General features: G+C 33.3%; 1 protein-coding gene across 8 annotated transcripts in view; it reads right to left on the bottom strand.

Annotated features, from left to right (window-relative positions):
• The window catches only part of PTPN4 (protein tyrosine phosphatase, non-receptor type 4), a 192,944-nt gene that overhangs the window by 32,533 nt on the left and 136,939 nt on the right, over positions 1 to 23,472 (bottom strand). For all 8 annotated transcript variants that reach the window (XM_011366098.1, XM_023534124.1, XM_023534122.1 and 5 more), the window contains 5 exons: positions 18,008 to 18,133; positions 15,888 to 16,046; positions 8,774 to 8,933; positions 5,323 to 5,406; positions 5,173 to 5,229 (listed from right to left, as the gene is read on the bottom strand). In XM_011366098.1, coding sequence (XP_011364400.1) covers positions 5,173 to 5,229; positions 5,323 to 5,406; positions 8,774 to 8,933; positions 15,888 to 16,046; positions 18,008 to 18,133 — 586 coding nt within the window. The remainder of the gene's footprint in view (positions 1 to 5,172; positions 5,230 to 5,322; positions 5,407 to 8,773; positions 8,934 to 15,887; positions 16,047 to 18,007; positions 18,134 to 23,472) is intronic.

The following is a 23,472-nucleotide window of genomic DNA, read 5'->3' as shown; positions in this document are numbered from 1 at the left end:
GGGAGGAGGGGGTCAAATATATAGGGGGGTGTAAGGGGGATCAAATACATGTTAGCTGAAGGAAACTGGACTTTGGGGGGTAATTACACAATAGAATATATAGATGTCAAATTATAATGTACACCTGAAAATTATATAACTATATTAACCAATGTTACCCCAATAAACTTAATTTAAAAAAAGCACTTATTCGTTTATCCATCTATTAAAAAAAAGAGAAGTAGACATATAGCTTTCCCACGAAGATACTACATTGTTTTCCTTCTTCATTCAACCACTTTTCCCCTGATGCTCTATTATATGCTTAGACATACAGGTAAGACAAGTAATCTTGAGGTGCCTCGATACAGTCAGCTCTTGCTTTGCACTGTCGAGATATGTACAAATTTCAGTTACCACAATCTTGCTAAATAACATCCTTCTCCCAACAACATGGTACAAATTTCAGTTATTGTGATATATTAATTGAGAATAATTGCATAAAGTACAAACTTTGATGCTAGTTCATCAGTCCAAAAGTCACCACATAAATAATGGACACACAATCATGATCAGTGATCAATCACATCATTTCTTTCAAAGTCTGTTGGTGATTTGTCGCTGTGCATCTATTATTCAGTTCATGTAGAGACAGCAAAGTATGCACTTGTGTTGTTTCCTTGTCTCCCAATGATAACCTCCCATAAAAATGGATAATATAAAGAGGGAATTGTCCAAAAAAATTAAAAATGCAGCAAAGAAACAAAAACTGATATTGCTGGAAGTGATATTCAAACTGAATGTAAATGGAGTTATAAAAGAAATAGTTGATGATGGAAATGTACCCTACTACTGTTTTGAGAGACTCGATACACAGCAAAAGGGATTTAGTGAAGGTGAACTTAACATAAATGATGAAAGTCGCTGTAATCAAAAGGATGAAGATGTCCATGAGGAAGTGATGCTGGCAAAAAACTTCTCATTAAAGGAATTCTTGGAGATATTTCACAACAATGAAAATGCAGAGTACAAATCGCTGGAAGTGGATTCAAACTTAGAAAAGATTATGACAATTTGCTATGGCAAGAAAGAATGCTCACTCGGTATTTTAAGTTATACAATGAGAAGGACACAAGCACTGTTCGAACTACTTGTGATAAGTTTTCACGAAGAAATAAAACACTTAAATTCTCAATGTTTCTAATGTTTAGACTTACGGGATACTAAATCAGTATTAGTTTTACTATTTTTTAATTTCTCTATACACTTATAAGAGAAAGCAAGAGAGATGTTAACATTTTGATAAATTTAAATTATGGAAACAATCGTAATTTCCTCCATTGATTATCAAGGTGACTTTGCAGTTTGGTCATTTTTGAATGGTCATTTTTACAGTCCTGCACTACTGGGCAAAAAGTGAGGACTACCTGTATTTTATTAAGCAAACAAACAAGTAATTAAAGAGAGAAATAGAAAGATGGACAGCATGGTCCAAGAAGACAGCAATGAGATGTATAAGAATCAAGTTTGAAGGATTATAGGTCAGACAGAGAAGGAAATGATAGGGTTGGATCTTACAGGAAAAAAACTAAAGGAACTTTCTGTGGCAAAAGCTTGAAGAAATGAAAGCATGACGACTCAAATGCACTATAACACAAAGCCAATAAAATCCAACATGGTATTATCATTAGTGGAAAGAACACAGGTCTCAGAGCCATGTTCTTCCTCTACTGCTTATGAAATGTGTGATCTTAGACACCTGACACTCTGAAAATGAAGCTGATATCTGCTCTAATTATTTCACAGAGCTGTGAAGACAATAATGAGACCATTATGCAAACTGTTAAAATCTGGAGAATTAAAATTTAAGGTAATGACGATTCTCTTTAGTTGCTTCTTTCTCTACTTGTAGTGGAGCAGATAACATTCATATACTCTCTCTGTGTACTAGCAGGGTGATGTTTTTGTGTATCAATTTGGTTCCAAGTTTTTGTAAATGTCTTTGAGGTACCTGAAGAGTAGTGAATTGGGAGATTAATGGTATTGGGAGAAATGTAGTGGTCATTGCAAAGAGTTATCCTCTCACCTAGTAGTTGGTGGAAAAGAAGAGGTGCTCTATATGTTATGGAGAAGATAATTACGAATCTTTAATTGTATCCTGCATACATCCACTGATATTTCCAGTTCAGAGACTGAGGCTAACAGGGGAGTATATTAACCAATATGCTAAAACATGCAGACTTTATTTTAGCCATTGTCAATGAAGGGAATTCTCTAATGATTAATTTACTTTTGCCAGGTATATTTATAATTCTTTATTTGTATTTCGCTATGATCTGGAAAGTCTAGATAAATTGTATATTAAAATGAATTTTGTTGGAGCAACAGCTATTAGCTCAAAGATGAGCAGATAGGAACAAAAACATGACTTTAATTGGGAATTATTTTATCCATTTCAGAAGGCATCCAATATAAAAAAAAGACAATAAAATATTTAACACCCTGTCCTTTCTCTCCAATCACTTAAAATGAGGTTTCCAACAGGAAGACTGTGATGTTTTCTAAATTAGGAAGATAATATAAAAATGAAAAATTTCTATTGTTTTAATTTGTTCTAAATTTAGTCGATATTTTTGGAACACAGTTCTATGTGGCAGAAAGGAAAAAATTACCAATAATTTTTATACCCTAAAAAGAAAATATAGAGTCATAGAATTCTGTGTAGAAATGAGCCTGTCTACAGAATGTTTCTTAAACATCCTTGACTTAATTGAAAACTATCCACACTGACTGCTCAGAAAAATCAATATTGCTTTTGTATCATTCACTGACTACTACAACTAGCGTAACAAAAAGATTTATTATCTTTTCTAATTATAAGAGCTAATATATACTCATTGTCATAATTCAGACAATTAAAAAAGGAATACAGAAGTAATAAATGCCAGTAATTCCACTACCTAGATGGAACACTGTTAACATTTTAAGCATGATTCCAAGGCTTTTTAATGTATATAACTCAAATTTTAAAAAACTGGGTCAAACATATATGTGGAATTGTAATATGTACTTTCTTTAATGTCATCTTATGAATATATTTCCATACTAATATAGAGCTACATCATCCATCATTTCAATAGCTGCATAGCAACGTATAATTTATTTCGCAAACTCTAATGATGTACATTTTCATTCCCCTCACCCCGATTTTTAACTGTTATAAACAATAGTACAACAAATCTCCTCTAGTGTACCTTTTGTTCCCTAGTACAAATATTTCATTAGAGGCCATTCCTAAAAATGAAATTGTTAGATCAAAAGATATATATTTGATTAAAAAAAGTTTTAGGTAAAATTTTTGTTTTTAGCAAAGTTATATATCACACAGTTTAAAGAACTGACTAGGTCTGTAAGAGTTTTAAGAAACCATTTCTTATGCTCTTCACTACTATTTCCCTCTCTCTAGAGGCAACTTCTTTCAACATTTTAGCTATCTTTTGTATTTACCTCAGTATCTCTACATAACATCCCCATTTTGTTTTTATTTTTCTATTTTAGACATTATCTAGCTTTCTACTTGATAGAAGAGAATTTAGCAATCTTTCATCTCCTCATTTGCAGTTCCAGGCACACACATATTTCCTATTAAATATATACTAAATAAGTAATTTTGGACTATTTCCCTCATCTTTGTCCTCATCTTTCATATGCATAGTAAAGTGTCTTTTTATGCATCCTATTCCTGTCCTGTCCCCTCTGACTATAAGATTTGTTTAAAAGAAGACATCTGATCTAGCCTGAACCTATAATTGGTTTACTTCCCAGGACTCTGTAATTTGGACAGGTTTATTCACTCTGGGTTGCCAAGCTGGTAATACGTAAATCTGTAAGTTACTAGCAATCATAACCGACCATATGGGTGAGGAGTGGGAGTGGTAGCTATCCAATTTCTATTTAGTAGAGGTTTAGGAGTCATAATCATATTTGGAGGTAGGATGTGTGTGTAGTGGTGGTGATGTTACAGGACTTGACTGGAAGCTGCTATTAAATACACTGTTTTTATTTAGACTATTTTATTGCAGTGCCTTGAGTATAAGGCTTAGTGTACAAATTGGTTTGTACTGAGATAGAAGAATGGAACAGTCACATAAAAAGAACTAGAGATGAAAAAAGAGAGTGACTGATGATTTTTAAAATTCTTTCTAGAGGACTGACTGCAATCCTTGGGTTTTGTGAGATACGCTATAATTCTATGATAAACTTTGTATTTATGCTTAAACCAAGGTATTTCATGAATAAGTATCCTGTAATTTGCAACCAACAAAGTCCTTAAAAACTGGAACCGAAACAATATATCATGATATCTATAAACAATCTTGATTGCGATCTTCAAACCAACTTTGAGGTTGCTACAAAGCACCCGAAAAGGCATGATTGGCCTCCTCTCAGGTTGTTAGTTCATACCTTCCCTAGGGCAGGGAGATAGTTAAATGATAAAGGGTGCTGACTAAAGAGCCCCCGGAGACCATTTAGGTAAAGAAAGCAATAACATAAATGTAAATTTGAAAGTGAGATTTGCTACATATAAGAGCATAAAGATAATGTACCCATAATTAATCAAGAATTGTCCTTATGATGAGCATGAAGTTCATGAGTGCTGAAGCTGAATGATGGGTACAGGGGATTCATCATAAGGGGTACCTAAAATGTTTTCTCTCTGTTTGTTTACAATGTTCATAATAAAAAGTTTAGAAATTATCCTTGTAGGGAAAAAAAAATCACTAGTACTATTTCTATCTAAAGTAAAATTTTAAAACATAAAGTAGGCAAATAGAATGTAGGCAAACAATTCTAAATGAAAAAAACAAGCAAACAAAATAGCAAAACAAATGAAAAATATACTTCTGTCTACATTTTGCTGTGTTAATGGGCTTACTATGATAGAATCTATTAACACTTTAGAAGCACTGAAAGTCATAAATAACTTCTTTGTAAAAGCAAGGAGTTTAAAAACTCATATACAGGGAATAAATAAAAACTAACTTCCCAGCAATTTAAGGTATTCAGCCAACAACATATGATACTTAACAAATTGAAAGAAATCATTTTATTCCCCTTTACTTAGACTAATAAAAATAAAATAAGTACCTATTCTTGAAAATAAGATTTACATGCAAGATTTAGAAAACTCACAGGTGTTCCTGGTGCTACTCGGGACACGATCACAGGCATCTTCTGATCATATCCTCCCTTAAAAACAGAGCAAATCAACTATTAGTCATAAATTAGCAAAACAGAAACATCTTAATTTAAAAACTGAGTATAATATAAATTTCAGATTACCTTCACATTGAATCCAAATCTCCCATTTTCATCAGGTTTCATTCTGATTAGAACAAGATTATCATGTGGAATACCACCATTAGGCTTAAAAAGACAAAAATAAATAACTTGTAATTTTCTTCATTTATAATTTATCCTTCACATATACATGAAGAATGCTTTTCTTGTATGTTGTTATCTATAGTACATAAAGAATCAAAAATAAATTAAAATGTTAATTAGGAAAAGTAAATTTTCACTAATAACCTGCAGTCCCCAACTAGATACATTCTCTCAGGTTTTTTGTCACTCCATGCTAGTTTGTAAGTGCATGGAACAGGAGCTTTATCAATTAATTTTAATTCATTAATCACAATATCCTTAGAATGTGGCTCAAAGTTTTGCATGTAGCTGCTTTCTAAAAACAGTTCTACTGAGATATAATTCACATGCTATACACTTCACTCAAAGTGTATAATTCAATAATTTTTACTATAGTCACAGACATCACTACTATTTAAGTTTAGAACATTTTCATCACCTCCAAAAGAAACCCTGTATCCATTGGTAGTCATGCCCCCATTCCCTAAGTCCTATTCGATCACTAACCTATTTTCCGTCTCTATAGATTTGACTATTCTGAACATTTCACATTTATGAAATCATACAATATATGATAATTTGTTACTGGCTTCTTTCACTTACCATGTTTTATGCCTGCTCTTTGAGGGTAAGTATCTGGCTAACTTATCCTTCAAGACACAGGTCAGAGATGATCATTTCTGGGAAGTATTTTCTTGACTCCAGAGCAGTGTTAGTTATTTTTAAGCATTTTTGAATTCCCTATAATCAGTTCTAAGTATAGAACTTATATCGCCTTTAAATTGTCTTCATACTTGTTTGCTCTAGATCCCACCCCCTCTTCCATACTCAAGAATATTGCTACAGCAATTCTCTACTCTTCTGCATTATCCATTTTCCTGATCCTCTGGGAAATACTCTTATTTCTCCCATTAAAAAAAACAAAACAAAACAAAAACAATTCTCTCTGGATTCCACTTCCCCATCCAGCTACTGCCCCATTTCACTCCTACCTCTTGCTGCCAAACTTCTTGAAAGAGTTGTCTACATTTACTGTCTTTATTTCCTCTAATCCCATCCTCCTAGAGTTGGGTTTTCATCCCCAACATTCCACCAAAACTGTTCCAATTAAGGTTACAAGAGATTTTCACAGTGCTCCAGTGTTCAATGATCAGTCCCCATCTTTTCAGTAGCATTTGACAAAGTTGGTTACACTCTCCATGGCTTTCTTCTCGTCAGCCAGTTGACTACCTTTCTGCCTACATCTTCTCAGTTTCCTTTGCTGGCTTCTTTCATCCTCCTCATGTTTACAATTTGGAGGACCACAGACTCATTTCTAGAATCTCTTATTTAGATACCTATACATACCACACTTCCTTAGTGATTTCTTACTCTCTCATGTTTTTAAATACTGTCTATATGCCATAAGCTCTCAATATCATAACTCTAGCTTGGACTTCTCCCTTCAATTCCAGAATCCAATATCTAAATGGATTTCTAATAAATATCTCAAACTTAACATGTCTCAAAATGAGCTCTCGATAACTATCCGTAAATGCTCTACCTTCAGCCTTTCACATCTCAGTAAATGGCAACTTCATTCTTCTAATTGTTCAGGGCAAAAACCATGCCGTTAACCTTGATTCCTCTTTCTCTACTACTCTGCATCCAATCTACCAGCATATTACATTAGCTGTACTCTAAAATATACCCAGAATATAGTCATGTCTTATTCCTTCTGTAGCCACCACATGGTAAAAATCACCAAAGCTTGCTTGGAATACTTCAATACCTCATAACAACTATTTTTGCTACCCTGCTTTCAGTGTATTTTCGATACAACAAGCCAGAATGATAACGTTAAAATTTAATTGACATCACATTACTTCTCTCTTCAGATATGTATGTCCATTTGCTTCCTAGTTCACTCAGGGTTAAAAAACAAAATCTTTATAAAACAAGGCTTTTAGGATCTGGCTCTCTCATGTACCTGTCTCTTCCTCATTTGTTTATTTTACTTTAGCCACAATGACTCCCTTGGTGTTCCTTGAACTTATCAGTCATATCTTTGTACTTGCTATTTCCATCAGCTTACCTACATGGTTTATCACTAAGTTCATCCCTGGCTCATACTATCTAAAAGTATAAGACTCTACCTTTGAAATTCCTTAGTCTCTTTCTGCTTCATATTTCTCCCTAACATTTATACTATCTAATATGCTATATATTTAAATTATTTACCTTGTTTACTATTTGTCTCACCCTTATCTCCAGAAAATAGATTCCTTGAAGGCAGAGGTTTTTTTGTTTTTTCTTTCTATTTTATTCCATTATATCTCCAAAGCCTATAATAATGCATGGCATGTGCCTGGTAAGTAATTTTTGCACGAATGAAAAATAAACTGGACTGTAGATTATTTAACAGCAGGGGTCATGTCTTGCCTCTGTATTTCCACTACTCACTAAGTACCTTGGCAGATAGAAAGACCTCAATATATATGAACTAATAAATGAATAAATGATAAAAAAAAAAATCACCACAGTTAGCACTAAAATTACCATTTTTGGTAAGGATTCTGCTCTTTTTGATGTGTCTGTGGTGGTGAAGCAATAGTGTGGAAGAATAATGTCTGTCTTTCAACTTTAGATAATGTGGGAGGGCTATAGGTGAAAGTATGATAAGTCTATATGTGCAATGGCCATCAGAAACTTCTGGTACAGACAATAACCCCTGGGAGTCTCCATTCTCTGCATCTTATTTTATTCCCTGATGTCTTTTTTTAAGTTTCTCGAAACATAACCATATTTTGTCTGTCCTTATACTTCTTCATGAACACAGTGTATTTTTATAATTTATTGACAATCTCACTTGATTTATTTTACATCCATCTGAGAAAGCAATAAAAATTCGTAAATCAGGGGATTCTAACAATTTACTATTTATTGTTGTAAAAGCATGTTCTCCAAGGCAAAAGTACCAATATAATTCATATGTATATTTTGTAGAACAGAGAGTGATCACATACTCCAAGGACCTGAACTCAATTTTAAATGGTAGATGAAAATGATAAAGTCTCCACACTCAGTGAATTATATAAAAAGTTAATGGTATTTAATGGATTATTAGCATTTGTTGTAAAAATGTGTTTTGCAAGATTAAAATCAACATTAATTTGTTAAGAATTAACTTCTAGAGCAATGAACATTTTATAAATGATCATGAAAGAAAATTCCATAATTAGATTACATTGTGGCATAACTCATGAGCAAATGATGAAAAGGAGAAAGTACAGTAATATAATTTATAGATAAAACATACCACAGTACAAAAGAAATTTCATTTATAGTTTAAAAATTTCAAAGAAATGTGAGAATATTTGATGCTACTTACAGTAGATTTTTCAGGTGAAGATGGAACATCAAATGGTTCATTAATATGGTTTTCCAGATCTTGTTGAGAATGTGAATAATGAATTTGGTTCCAACTATTTTTCTTCGATTGTTTGGGTGGTAAAGCTGGAGGCTGCCCATCTCCAGGGGTCTCTTGTGATCTAGATAGGAAAAATGAAAAAGAATGAATAGTTTAGAAGCTGTCTTACAGAATTGTTATTTTAAAAGCTAGGGTCAAGCAACTCAGATATTTACAATATCTAGTAAGAGACAAGTTTTAAATAGCATACTTATTTACGAGTGCCATTGTTTAAGAAAATATTTCTTAACGTTGAAATTTAAGTAGCAAATCTAATTTCCTACTTTCTCAAATATGTAAACAATTCTACATATAATAAAATATATCTTGAGGGTATTCCTATGAAGATATTTATTAATCTAGTATAACAATGCACAAACCTTCCCAAAACCTTTTTAAAAAGGTTTTCAGAGTAGTCATATGGGTAGCCAGGGAATAAGGCAGTCAAAGAGAAATAAGAATTAAGAGTTGAGCCATTCCACAGATAAAACATTTGTTATAGTCTAGAGAAGTTAAGTGATTGGCCCAATTTATCTAGAAATAAAACACGATTCATGAAAGTAATGAACTCAATGCTGCGACAAGGATTAGAATCTGAGTAAGAATGCTGAGATCACTGAAAAGACAAAACTGGATGAAACATTGTCAGAGTATGATTTAAGGTGAGGAAGCAACAATCCAATTAAGATTAGAGGACATAAGCCTCAATCTATGACAGCGGAGATTGATAAAAAGAGCTAGGTATAATAGAGAAAGCTTAAAGGTAAAAACTAGCTTTTAAGAACAAGTATATGTTACTAACATTACTTGTGAGTTTTTCACAAAGGCCAGAAGGGGGAACTAGTGCTTCAACTTGTACCCTAGGAAGCATGTATCCAAGAAGGTGGGGAGTTAAGGATAAGAGGCAAGGGGAAAACGGTTCTTGATAGGAGCACTGACCATCACTGGAGCTATTTTTCTCTGAGAAGGCAGGAGGTCCTTTGGGGGAAAGAAAAGATTTACTATCCATTCCCTAAGGAGAGATAAAAGTTGACAGCTGCTGTGTCAAGCTCCATGGCTACTGCTGTGGTACTCGGGCACAGAAATTACCTAGTTTCTGCTTTTTTGTTGACTGACGACAGATAAATAAGATATAACCTGTACAGTCTTGGGAAAGTGGAACTGTATTTGATTATGTTATTGTTCAAAAATTATTTTCTACCCCTCCCTGTTTGACATTAGGCTTGGCCCTATGACTTGCTCTGGCCAATGAAATAGGAGCAAAAGTGGTACGTGTCACTTTTGAAAGAAAGCTTTAATAAATAGCTTGTGATTCATTATATTTCTCTTTTTCCCTCAGCCATGAGATTAGTCATGTCCCAAAACAGGGGCTGTTGGCAGTCTGGGTCCTGGAATGAACATGACATGGAATCGTGCCACAGTGGATCCATGACATACATATAATGAAAGATAGAAATAATCTTTGTTGTAAGTCACTGTAAGTTAAGATAATTTGCTACTACAGCATAATTTAGCTCAAGATAGCTAATACAACGATTACCACCAGAGTGGTCCTTTAGATACATGTGATCTCTCTTCATAGAGAAGGTAAAAATCTGATTAGTGCCAAGGAAGTCAGCCAGGATTAATGGATGGTGTTAACACTACGGTCCTCTAGGGAGGTTTCTCCTAATGAAAATATAGTCCTTCTGAAATTTTGCAAGATAGTATGAAATATAATCATTCAATAAGCAGATAAACAATATGCCCACTCAGAGTAGCTTTCCACATAGAAGTCTGTAGGGCACAAAATGCTCTAAATTCTGATAAGCCTATAGACTGCATCAGAGAACAAACCTCTCCTTTTTGGCAAAAGCTTCTTTTGAGGTCTACCTTGATGGCCACAGAGTCCAGGTCCTAAACATACTAGTTTTTATTCTTCTAGTTTCAATTGCCAAGAACTCAAGCCTTTAAGTTCAATATATTCAAGTGCTGCTGCTAAAGAAAATGTTCCCACAGATTAGAATACAGACGTGTACCTCAACCATGCCCTGCTGCAAGGGATTTGGAGAAATGAAGATGGACACCACTTGGCAGAGCCACACAGATGTGACATTTCTAAAAAGCAGTTGATTAAAAGCCTCCAAGACCTTACAATAACCAGAAGTTCCTGGACTCCACATATATCAATCAGCAGGTCTCATCCCTTACTTAGGGTTAAGTGTAAGGTGAATAGCAACTTTTTTTCTAGTTTTACATACAGCTGTCACACCCAGCAAGCATTTAATCTCAAAACTAAAGGTCTGTAGAGAAGAGTATAAGGTTGAGATCATATAGGAACAGAATCAGAGCACTCTATTTATTCTTAGTCCAGTTAATAGTGTAAATACAGTGACAAAATGCACAACAAGGACAAACTCAAACCTGATCTGCAGTGCAATATCTAAGTGAGCCTAAGCTGGTGGGTATGGGCAGAACAGTGGCAATGCTCAGTTACAAGAGAGGGATAGTGCTGAAATTACAGAACATTTTGCTGAAACTGTTGAATCCGAATTTCTAATGTTAGAGATTAGGCATATACAATCAAAAAAGCTCCAAAAGTGGAGCTTCTGATTAGAAATCATTGTCCTAGAACAATGATTACAAATTCAAGGCTTGTGGGACAACTTTGGCCAACACTGACCCATTCATTATTTTTGTAAAATGTTAACTGATAACATTTAAAAAATTACATACGCACCCTGGATTTCCAGAATGAAAAATGTGGAAGCTCTAGAAAGAATGGACCTGCATTACATGTTGTCAACTACTGAACAAAGCCAAGTGGTAGCTGCTGCCTCTAAATGGACCATGGGCATTCCAGTCAACATAAATCCCACCCAGTATTACTTGCCAGACTCCAGTGCGTATTTGAACATAACCTCTCCTTTAAACGTTCATTGTCTGCAGGAAGACGCAGATAGGAAGGGAGCCCAAGCATAAAGTCCTGGGTTGGCGTTTACGCCAAATTCTAAAGAAATGGTGAAGAGAATGGAGAGTAGAGAGAAGACTGGTCAAGATGTAACAGAGGCAAGGAGAATATAATATTGGATTTTAGGACAGGGGCTACCGGTCTTCTCATTGTTTTATGTAACTTTCTTGTTAAAGTAACTTCTCAGAAAGGGGTGGACAGGCTCTCCATATGCATGACTGCTGTTCGGGTTAGGCTGGTCTGGGAAGCTTCTACAAACTAATTATGTGCTCTCCCAGTAACCCCAGTAACTGTTCCCTCCCCAACTCCCAGCCTACCTACCTATCTAAAATACAGTCTATAAAAGTAACCAAGGATGTCAACACAGACTTCTGAAACTCCTATTTTGGGCAAAGGCTATCAATTACATTTCAAAGACATACTCTAAAAGTATTAACTCAATATAACAAATGATAAAACTTCATTTTACATAGCTAATGTATAGCTGTCATATGCAGTCAATCTGTTACTTTACTCAAACAATTATCTAGGAAGATAACTTTCATAGGTAAACCATGTATTATAATTAGAAATGATAATACATTTAAGCAATGTCATGAAACAGGAGAGTTCTAAAGATACCATATCTAGGCTAAAACAACCAAGAAAATCCAAATCGAAACCAAAACAAAAAACAAACAAAAAAACACAAACAAAAACAAAACTAAACAAAAAAAACAAACGCTAAGTATAATAGAATGAAGAGACATCACGTATTTGGGAAGAACAACCAAGCAGCATAGTGGAACATAACCCAATTAGAAATAACCTTTGGCACCCTGAAAGAAGGGACCTATAACTTAAAGAGAAGGCCAGGACCTACTATCAGGTGGTTTAGACAGGACTAGGGAAATAGATACCAAAGAAAAAAGTAGGGATCAGGCCTGTGGCTGGAGTCTTATAAGTAGGGGTCATCATTTAGCTTAAAGATGGGAGTTGGAAAAGATGTCATAGGGAAAGTATAGAAATGTCATCCCAAAGGGATAATTTTAGTTACTTATAAAAAAGAAAACAGCAAGATAAATCCTGAAAATTGTGAATTAAAAAAAAAAAAAAAAAAAGATGCTAAAGGTTCAATTGTACATACATACCTTCTATAGAAGCATAAAGTTTATTCTAATTTAAGACTTGAAAACAAACAGAAACTGTATTCTTGGTAGATAGACACTAATAAAAACTTACCAGGAATTACGACTATTTTTAAAACTTATTTTCTAAGATACATACCTGGCGCTCATGTCTCATTCAATTACAATCACTAGGGTTATCCAAGTCTTTACTGGGCATTTAACTCTACTATATTTATATTATGTAAGATACAGATAAAATCCTGGTTCAAAATTCACTTGACACTTTGGCTAATTTATTTTTTCAGAATATTAAAAAGTAAACACCATTTCAGACTAATTACTAAGTAATGTTCAAGGCAATTAAAAAAGTATATATAAACTCTCAGGGATACAATTAATACAAGAATAGGACTGAAAATGTCATTATTACTGTATCAGTAGGAATCTATTCCTGAATCAAGGTCCCAGACCTGAGATACTAAGTTTCGACCAAACTCCAAGTCCTTGACCTTAGCTGCCAAACCCAAGTAGTGAAGACTTTTGCCAGAAATGGAGGGTAATACGTATACTGTAGCTATAGTAGTTTGGGGGACCTGCAGTTAGTCTTGTCACGAGTACAGCATCTAAAATGTTACATCCCTGAGTTCTCATGGCTTGATACCTCTTCCCATCCTTACCGTCTTTGGTTCTTTTATTTCCTTGTGCTAGAGTAGCCTAGTATTTGCAGGGTCCATAATATATTGCTAGACTTGATCAAGATCAGCATGAGCATTGGGCTAAGTTGAGTTTGGAGATGAAGTTAGTGCCAGTAGCTCAGAGGGGCAGAGGGAAGGCAAATATTTGAGAACTAAGCAAAAGGAATTAATGAGGTAAGGACAAAACTGTGGTGATTTGTTATATAAGATTATAATGGAACAGTCCAGGAAAAAATGGTTCAGGGGAAATGAATTTAATGCTTGAAGATTACGAAGTCTGCAGAGAGTCTCTCAATGTTAAGGGACCTAAGGATTAAGTTGAGAATTTGGAGAATCCGGACATCTAAAAATTCAAAATACCTCAAAAATTCAGATAGATAAACAGTTGATAAATACTTAAAAGCTGCCAGTATATATCCCCTCAAATTAACTGAAATAAGTTACATAATTATTATAGTTAACATCTACTAAACACTTTACCTCTGTACTATGCATATTATTAAAAGTTCACAGCAATTCTATGAGGAAGATATTATCATCCTGTTTTATAGGTGAGGAAATTGAGGCTTATCGAGATAAAATGATTCACCCAAAGTCTCATAATTAGAAGTGGTAAAACCAAGTTTTAATTCTGAATTCAGAGTTTGTGCTCTTAACACTATGTGATACTTGTACTTCAAAGAAAACAACTGTAAAAAAACAGAAGCAAAGCTATTTTAAACCATGGGTTTTCAAACTTTTTATAGCAGTGGACTCTTTCAAATGAAATGTTTCACAGAAGCCAATTTATAAAACAAATAAAAGCTAAGGAACCTGATTACCCATCAGTATTTGAGGCCTCAACAGACTTATTTTCTATCATTCCATTTTGATTTTAAGTGGTAATACTGTTATATTTTAAATTCTAATAGAAACTACTTATATTTAAATGAACGGAATGCAAGATCAGTAGACTGGGGCTCTAATAACATCCATATTTACTACAATTAATAACATATTTCTAATGTAATGAATTTAATGTATTAAAAACCAATAATTAGCCTAAAATAATCCAAAGTGTGTGTGTGTGGGCAGCGGGGGGTGGGGGTGGGGGGGCTAGAAACCAGGGCTTGAAACACACAACATTCAAAATTTTATGGATAAATTACTACCTGTGCTAACTTTTGGATATTAAATAAAAAGAAAGGGGAAGATGGAAATATAAAGTCAACTCATGAACAACGAATGTGGTGGGTTAGGGCACTGACCCCTACACAGTTGAAAATCCATGTATGATTTTTGACTCCCCTAAAACTTCAGCTGTCCCTCAGTATCTTCCAGGGATTGATTCCAGGCCTTGCTGTGGATACCCAAACCCACAGATGCTCAAGTCCCTTACATAAAATAGAATAGGAGCAATGCATACAGTCGGTCCTCCACATCTGCAGATTCCCAACCGTGGATAGAAAATACTGTGTTCAGTATGGCTCTTATAGATCTAGTTACATTTTTCTGGAGCACCAGTAACTAACCACTTTGCTGATCACTCTATCTACTCTTCCATTCATCACTCTCAGACCCATCCTTTCTTTAACCATTATGGCATTTACTATATCTTACACTCCTTTCTCCTTCTCAACAATTACTGAATCTTCTTACTTATCTATGTATCTTATAGAGTATTTTACTTTTTCCTAATTCTTGCACGTATTTTCACTTCCATATGAACTGCATTATATAAACCAATAAATCAAGATACTGCATAGTAATGAGGGTAAACATGTTGTGTATTTAACTAATGAGATACAAACACTGAATCATGAAGCTGAATTTATATATCAGCATATGAGATAGAAATGAATTTTAGAAATGTGTGCATGCTTTCTATAACTTATTTTCAATGTGATTGTCATCTTACTTAGTTCTTTGCCAGTTAATTTTTCCAACACTGTCTATTCGTTATGATGGGTCCCTTCCTGAAAAATATTTTAAAAACTCTACCTTTCACTACCTTACTGCCTGACCACGTGCCATATTATCTGCAGACACATTTAAGTAAATGCACTAAAAGTTCAAGAACAATCTGAGTCAGCGAAAGAAGAACAGTGATTTCTTTTGATGGCGTGCACGTATCTGGCGGGGAGCACCAAGAACTCTCAGGGATAAATAAGCACGTTTATAAATATATAAATATTTAAAACACTGCAAAAATAAAATCTTGATTACTTTCTAGATTATTTCAAATGAAACAATTTGGGGCATTATTATTTATAAGGAGGAAACTAAATGGAAAAATGTCTTACGGTGATGATTCCAGAACGATGCTATTAGCTTGCGTTGAAGATGGTGATCTGTGATTCACGAATACTTCACTTGGGGAAGTGTGAACCACATGGTCTACCAAATGACCAACTGAAGATGGTCGTAACCGGGATCCCTCTTGTGTGAATGCAGAATTTCGACTGCATAAAGAGGAAGAAAACTGAGTAAAAATGTGCTTTAATTCAATTTTTTTCAAGCTTTTTAATTATATAATTGCATTAGAAAGTGGGTGTATGTTTTTAAAACTAACCACATTGACTAAGTGGAGTCTCTGACAAAAATAGTGTGATGTAAACAGAGAGAACACAGAAGAGGAAGTCGAAGATATAATAAGCTATATTCAACCACCTGCCACCACAAGGATTTTACTTATTCAGTCATCTATTATCTCTAGCAACCTTAATGTTTCTAGATTTTAGTCACTACAACTTTTGTTTTAATCAGTATTTTAAAAATAATAGAATAAATGATTCAGAAATATCTTCCTGGTCTGAATTATTTTTTAATCCTTATAAATGCTTTTATTTATGGGGCTTTAATTCCTGAGAATAGATACTGCATAATATAGTTCCATTCTCATAAGTGACATAGTCACATGAATCATTATTGTCATTACTTTTATTAATTACGATAGCTAACATTTGAGCACTTATTATGTGCCAGGCATTGTTCTAAGCATTTTACATATATAACATCATTTAATCTTCAACAATATTACAAGAAAGACACCATTATTGTAAGTATAATTTTGTAGATGAGGAAAATGGGACAAAGATTAATTAACTTAAAGTTCCAACATATAGTGACTCCAAGGCCCACACTCTTAACCACTACACGTACTGTCGTTTTAGAATTTAGAAAAAATTTTTTTCAGATCATACCTAAAATTGCTTCATTTACCAGAAATTTAATCAGAACTACTGCCAATTAATTAATTAAATCACTTGGTTTAAATTTCTTGTTCTTGGTAACAAATGGAGAAATAGCTGACTGGAAAAGGGACCAGAAAAAGTTTCTGGATTTTCTTCACTCAAGTTAATTAACCTTTGAATACAGGTAGTCTTTTTTAAAAAGAGATGATTTAGCAACCTGCAATTATTAAAAGAGAAACTTATGAGTCCATTTTTTCTAGTAGTAAGGAAGACATCTACATGTTAGGTAATATTCTCTGATCCAAACTGTTTATGCACATACTTTACTTGTAATATGGTAGAAGTTTATTCTTTGGCTGACAAACATCCATCAGTGACACAACTTTTGGAATCTTGTGCATACTTATTGATATTAATGTGTATAAAATATTTCTAAAGAAAGACTTCTTCAAATATTATATTCCATACCAAAATTCAAGTATTTTGTATATCAACCTTATGGGTTAACAAGGTCTATCAATATGCTGACATACATTTTTTTATTATTACCTTAATTACATACATATATTACAACAGATTTGTTAACATTATAAAATTAAGACATCTTTGGCTAGTAGAAGTTTATTAGTTTATTATTATTATCTATACCAAAGCATACAGCTTTTGTGAGAAATGCTAGAATAAAGTATAGAAACAGTAAGTGCTGAATAACAGAGTACTTACTAATGTAGCTATGGCTAAGCTTGTGGGAACTAATGTTGGAGATCCCTTTTTGCAGACCATAGAAAGTGGCAGAGAAGTGGTTCGGGTAGGAGCTTAAGTAAGAGAATCCTAATTACTTAGCATTTTCAAACAACATACTCCCCTAGAAATTCTGTTGGAGAGGCACATGGAAAAGTGCACAACAACAATACTCCCAGATTTTAAGTTTACTAATTGATCTTGATTTATTAGCTAGGGAGCCTTACTATGAAAGTCAACTACGTAAAAAAGTGAGCATCCTTGTTGAATGCTCTACTAACTTCCTTGCCAAGGATATTCCATGCCACTTACGCAACGAGCTGTAGGCTAAGAGGGCTAAGAGGAAAAATTTGCTCTGGAGCAACAAAAATCATGTCTGATCAAAAAATTTAAATATAAAGATTTACATATTTTGATCTTCAGGCAATGGAGATATCCAATAATTTAGAAATGAGCAAAATGTACACCTGATGTTAGTCTGTACTTACTGATTAGGAGTTCCAGGTGGAGATCGTGATGGAAGGCTTTGTGTTTCTAACCTGTCATCAGATATTGAATTTCTGCTTACTACTTCCCAATCCATTAATTTCCGTGCCAAGGGCTTACTTGGGGATCTGTAGAAATAATTTAAGATATAAAAAATTTTTAATTTTATAACCTAAAGTATGAACCAAATCTTGGAATCTGTATTAATAGATCATATCCTAGATGAGTATACATAAACAGTTTACTTGTAAGAAATGAATATATTTGGAGGCTATTTACCAAATTATTTCCTAAGAAAGTAAATCTGCTTTATATTGAGAAGGAAGAAAAGATAAACTAGGAAAAGTAGGAAAGAGAATAGGGAAGAAGAGAAAAGGAGAGGAAACAAGAAAAAGGAAGACAAACAAAAAAAAGCAAGAGAATAGATGGCTACCAAAATTTTTCTCAGATATTATCAATATTATAGAGATTGCCTATTTCCATTCCAGAGTCTCTGAAAGTCTAACTTATTTTGAAATGTATCAAACAATTCTTAGCATATTATCTCCTGAATGTCCTTGAATCTAAACTCTGGTCTTCTGCCTCAATGAAGACAGGGTAAAAATGATAATTTTTTCTTTTTACATATAATAGGCCAGTGGATTTCTTTCTTTTCTTAAAAAAAAAAAAAAAAAAAAAAAAAACAAAAACCAAACATTTGGAGGTTAACTATTCTATCTCAGGGTAGGGAATAGAAGAATATGTTTTATTAACTATCTATATTGTCAGGGACCATAGTGATAAAGATGAGAACTAAGTGATCTTTTCAGGAAAGACACTACTCTTTGTAGAGATTAAAAACCCTTAGAATTTTAGGTAAACTAAAGCCTTTGAGATGCAGTTAATATGGAGTCTAATATGAATTAAGCTACTTATATAAAAACAATATATCAACTTGTAAACTGACGGTTTTATATTTCAGTAATAAATTCACTGAAGCACACAGAAATATACTGGACTAAAGAGCATGATAACAATTACCAAGAGTACTCAATAAAATTTATGTGCATACTAGGAAGCATTAAAATCATTATGGGTAGAGACCCTAAATCCTAGTTTTGACCTTCCATTAGACAAATTAGGTTTCTACATCTCAATATCTAAATTTACTAGTACAATGTGATCTTAAGTTTCTTCCTTACCTCTTGAATTTTATGATATACAAGTATCTAAGTTTTCGGTGCAATGTTTTAGTCTATTAATTTTAGTAAACCACAAGTAACTTAAATTACTTATAAATCCAAACCACTCTTAAGTACCTATTAGTTCATGTATTCATAGCCAAAATCTTTTTAATCTATCCTAATAACATCTCCTTAACTTAAGAACATTTAACATTTTCTGAGATGTGATGCTATCGAATAAAAAAAGATTTGACTCAGATTTCATTTTTCATAAGTGAATTTAAAGTTATTTAAGCATGAGCATTTCCCATTACCCAAGTTTAAATTATAGGATTTTCTGACTTGAAGACAACTCAGGACACATACTGCATTCCAAATATTCCTATCGGTCACAATAAAATGAAAATAAAGTACATTATCTCATGTATTAGATTTTTAAAATAAAGATTATTAAAAGAAATCTTAGGATTTACAGCTCTTTTATTAATGAGTTATCTTAATGCTAATAAACTATTCTTTCTCATATATTAGACTACTAAATGTAAGCTGTAAGAGAGTTCACTAACCGCAGTCAGGAGATCAAGAACTTTCATTTTCTAACAGAGGAAAAAAGTCATATGAAGGAAGAAAATATCCAGTTATACTCACCTAGCACAAAGCGTCAGAACACTTTACTGTTGTTAATAAACTAAACATGGTTGGAACTGCTTTGCATTTAAAACTAAATTTCAGGTATTTTATTAACAGTTTTAACCTCAGAGACCCACCCACTCAAGCTTGCTATCTATGTTTCCTGTTGAGTGTGGAAATTTCAGAGAAAAAAATACCACACTTCATCAGTGTGTTTGCAATGTGGTAAATTTATTTTCTGACCATGGCACCTTATTTTTCTGTTGCATGGGAACATTCTTTTGCTTTCTTACGAGATATTATATGACAACTGAAAAGTGTGAAAGTAATTCAAAGAGTTGATACATAAGAAAATAAATTAACTTATTTATTATTGCTAGAAAAAAAACACCCTTACATAAAAAGTTTAAGAAATCTTTTCTATTTATACTGCTAACTAAATTTCCATGAGTGAACAAGAACTCTAGAATTCTCTAATACTCAAACAGAATAAGTTAATTTAATAATTGGTAAAACTATTAGAGTATTTTAGTAGATATGCATCAGGTTATCACAATGATATTCTGATATACTGTAAAAACCACCCTACAAAAACTCAATCTTTCAGAGTTAGTAGGATCATTAAAAGAGTACTATTAAAACCTCATCCCAGGTGATGACTTATTATTTCAAGGAGGATTCATACAATTCCGGCATAACAAAATAACAGTTATTTGAAGTTTATCATATTGGAATTTTAGCTCTACTATTCATTGAATAATGCATATTTGTTTTATAAAATCACCTGTTAAACAATTTCACATTTTAATAATGCATATAAAAAAAATGAAGAACTAAGATGCAGGTATAACTATCTTTGTAGTTCTCAAAATCTGTTATGGTAAAAATATGGAAACATTAACACTTATAAGAAAGTCATTTGCATGTGATACTAACACTAATATATAAATGGTATTCATATTAGGACATTCATATTAGGACATCATACAACAGCAGATCTAGTTATCGGATCATGTTCATTTTCAGTATTTTTATAAATATCAAGCAAGAAAGCAATGTTAAACTTCCTGTTAGAAAAAGAAACAAGTATTAAGTATTTTGTTATGGTGCAGTTTTAACAGAAAAAAATTAGAAAATATTTATTTTGATTTTAAAAAGTCTGAAAAGAGTGTTGCAAGTAAGTTATAGTACTAAGATTAGGACAAGTACATTTGAAATTAAAACAACAAAGTTGATAGGAAGTAAACTCTTAAGAGCAATTTCAAGGAAAACAACTTTGAATTAACATTTTACTATACATTTTACCTTTTCACAGGTCCTTAGTACTTTCTAACTGGAATCAAGGGTATCTAACTGGAAATGGGAGGATTTTGAATAATTTCAGTAGCCATATCTATTAGGGTAGGCATCTCTGTGTTCTTACTTTCTTTTTTTTCTCCCTTCTGAAATAACCAAGCCACGAATATAACACTAAGATATATATTTAATAGAGAATATTTCCCCCACAAATCTAAACATAAATAATAAATCAACTTCAAAACTTTTTGAACAAATACTGAAATGAATTACATCATTCAAATTCAAGTAACTTATCACAGTAGAATGCTATAGTCCTGACCAGCTAAATCCTTCCTATATTCAGGCATTTTCATCGATGGTTTTCCTGTTGGGTAGATTATTCATAAACAAATAAGAATGAAGGTAAGCCAGGAATGAAGGGAAAAAAATGCAAGTAAATTTTATTATTCAAACCAATACAAATCATATTTTAATGATTTTTTTTGTTTGTTTGTTTCAAATATCCTTTCTCTAAGGAACTTATATCATTATTTTTATTTTTATAAGCATTCAGGGCATAGTAGTGGCACAGCCTCAGAAGGTCTTAGCAATGACTATGATTCCAGAGGCATGGAAGTGGCAGGGTAAAGGGAAGAATCATAAAGTTCTATCTATAGTTTAGGATTAAAAGATTTCACTGTTTAAAGATTTGCTGACATTATAAATGACTAGATTTTTCAACATCAAAGAAAATGTCTATGATAGATTAAGTGATAAAAACAAGCAACAAAAAGTATACAACAATTTTTAAAACAAATAAAATACAAACATACATATAAATATCTCTGTGAGTATATGCATGGTAAAATCTTAACTAGTAAATACCAAAAAAATTTTAAATGACTGCATTGGGGGTCAGAACTTTTCTTTATGTTACTTGGCATTGCTTGGGTTTTAAGAAAATAATAAACTACCACTTATACGAGTAGAAAAAGCAATAGAGTAATTTATACTTTGGAGGGAAGAAAGAGAAAAACAAAAATTCCTTTCATTCCAGAAACACAAAGGAATGTCTTACGAGTAAAGACTAAGCTAAAGTAAAGTAAAATCAAAAGTAAAATTTGCTAGGTCTCATTTATTAGAATTCTCAGGCCTCCAATGGCAATAGACTGAACTCTTTAAGGGATTAATTCTAAGCCATTTTCATTGAAAACACACTGCTTCGCTTAAAAAAAAAAAAATCTACATATCTCACATATTATTATATGAGTTGAGGCTACTGCAGTGAATAAAACAAACAAAAGTCCTGCCTTCATAGAGCTGACATTCTAGTGGGGGAGACAGACAATAAATAAGATCATCTCTCATATCTCTGAGACAAGAAGTAGTCAGGCACTCACTATTCTGTAGAGGTTAAAAGTATGGGTAAGAGCCTGAAATGCCTGGGTTAAAATTGTGGCTACATCTCTTATTCAAACTTGCTCTGCTGTTTTCCCATCTGTAATGGAATTTATCTCATTGAGTTATGGGGACTGTGAGTTAATATACAAAAATCACCTGGCACAGATAAGCATAAAATGTAAGTTAGCCACTATTAGATTCACTGGTCAATCTCTACTTACATCCCCATATAGTTGATTCTATCACAGCAGCCAGAATGATTTACCTACAACCCCCATATTTGTATTATGGTACGTTTAAAACACAGACATAAGTAGAGAGAATACATTAATAAACCCTGTGTATTCAGGACCCAGTTTCGATAATTATCATCATGCTCAATCTTGTTTCATCTCTAGCACCTACTCTAACCCTCTCACCCCATTTCTTTTGAAGCAAATTCTAGATATCATATACTATTTGTAAATACTTCAGTGTACCATTCTGCCAGAATTTAAAAAATACAAGTCAATTTATATACCTTCCATGCTCTCAGCCTCCATTGGCTTCCACTTAAAATCTAAAGTCCCTGAATTTCTAGCATAGGGTCATACAAGTTCTGGAGGCTGCCTATCTCTCTATCTCTTCTATCATTGCCTTCCTCATTCTGGTGCATTATTGGCCTGCTCTTCCTGAAACATAAATAGGCTTCAGTTCCATGGCCTTGTATTAGCTCAATCATTTACTTATATTAGATATCTGTTACACCAATCAGAATTTAAACTCCATAGGAGTAAGGTGTACATCTTGTTCTTCACTGTATTCCCAGGGCCTGAAACAATGCTCAGCAGAGTAGGTCTTCAAAAAATATTTGCAGCCACTGATTTGGTCACTCTCTCTCTTTCACAGCTCTGCCTCTGAATATTTAATCATTTATTGGATAATCCTGTTACGAGTGCTGCTTAGGCATCTCAAACTAGACCTGTGCTAATTTTACTCCTTTTTCCATTACAAAT

The sequence above is a fragment of the Pteropus vampyrus genome, unplaced genomic scaffold, assembly GCF_000151845.1.
Source record: "Pteropus vampyrus isolate Shadow unplaced genomic scaffold, Pvam_2.0 Scaffold120, whole genome shotgun sequence".
In the NCBI taxonomy this organism is placed as follows: domain Eukaryota; kingdom Metazoa; phylum Chordata; class Mammalia; order Chiroptera; family Pteropodidae; genus Pteropus; species Pteropus vampyrus.
Note: the sequence above shows the minus strand (reverse complement) of the source record. Positions and strands in the feature narration are given on the sequence as shown.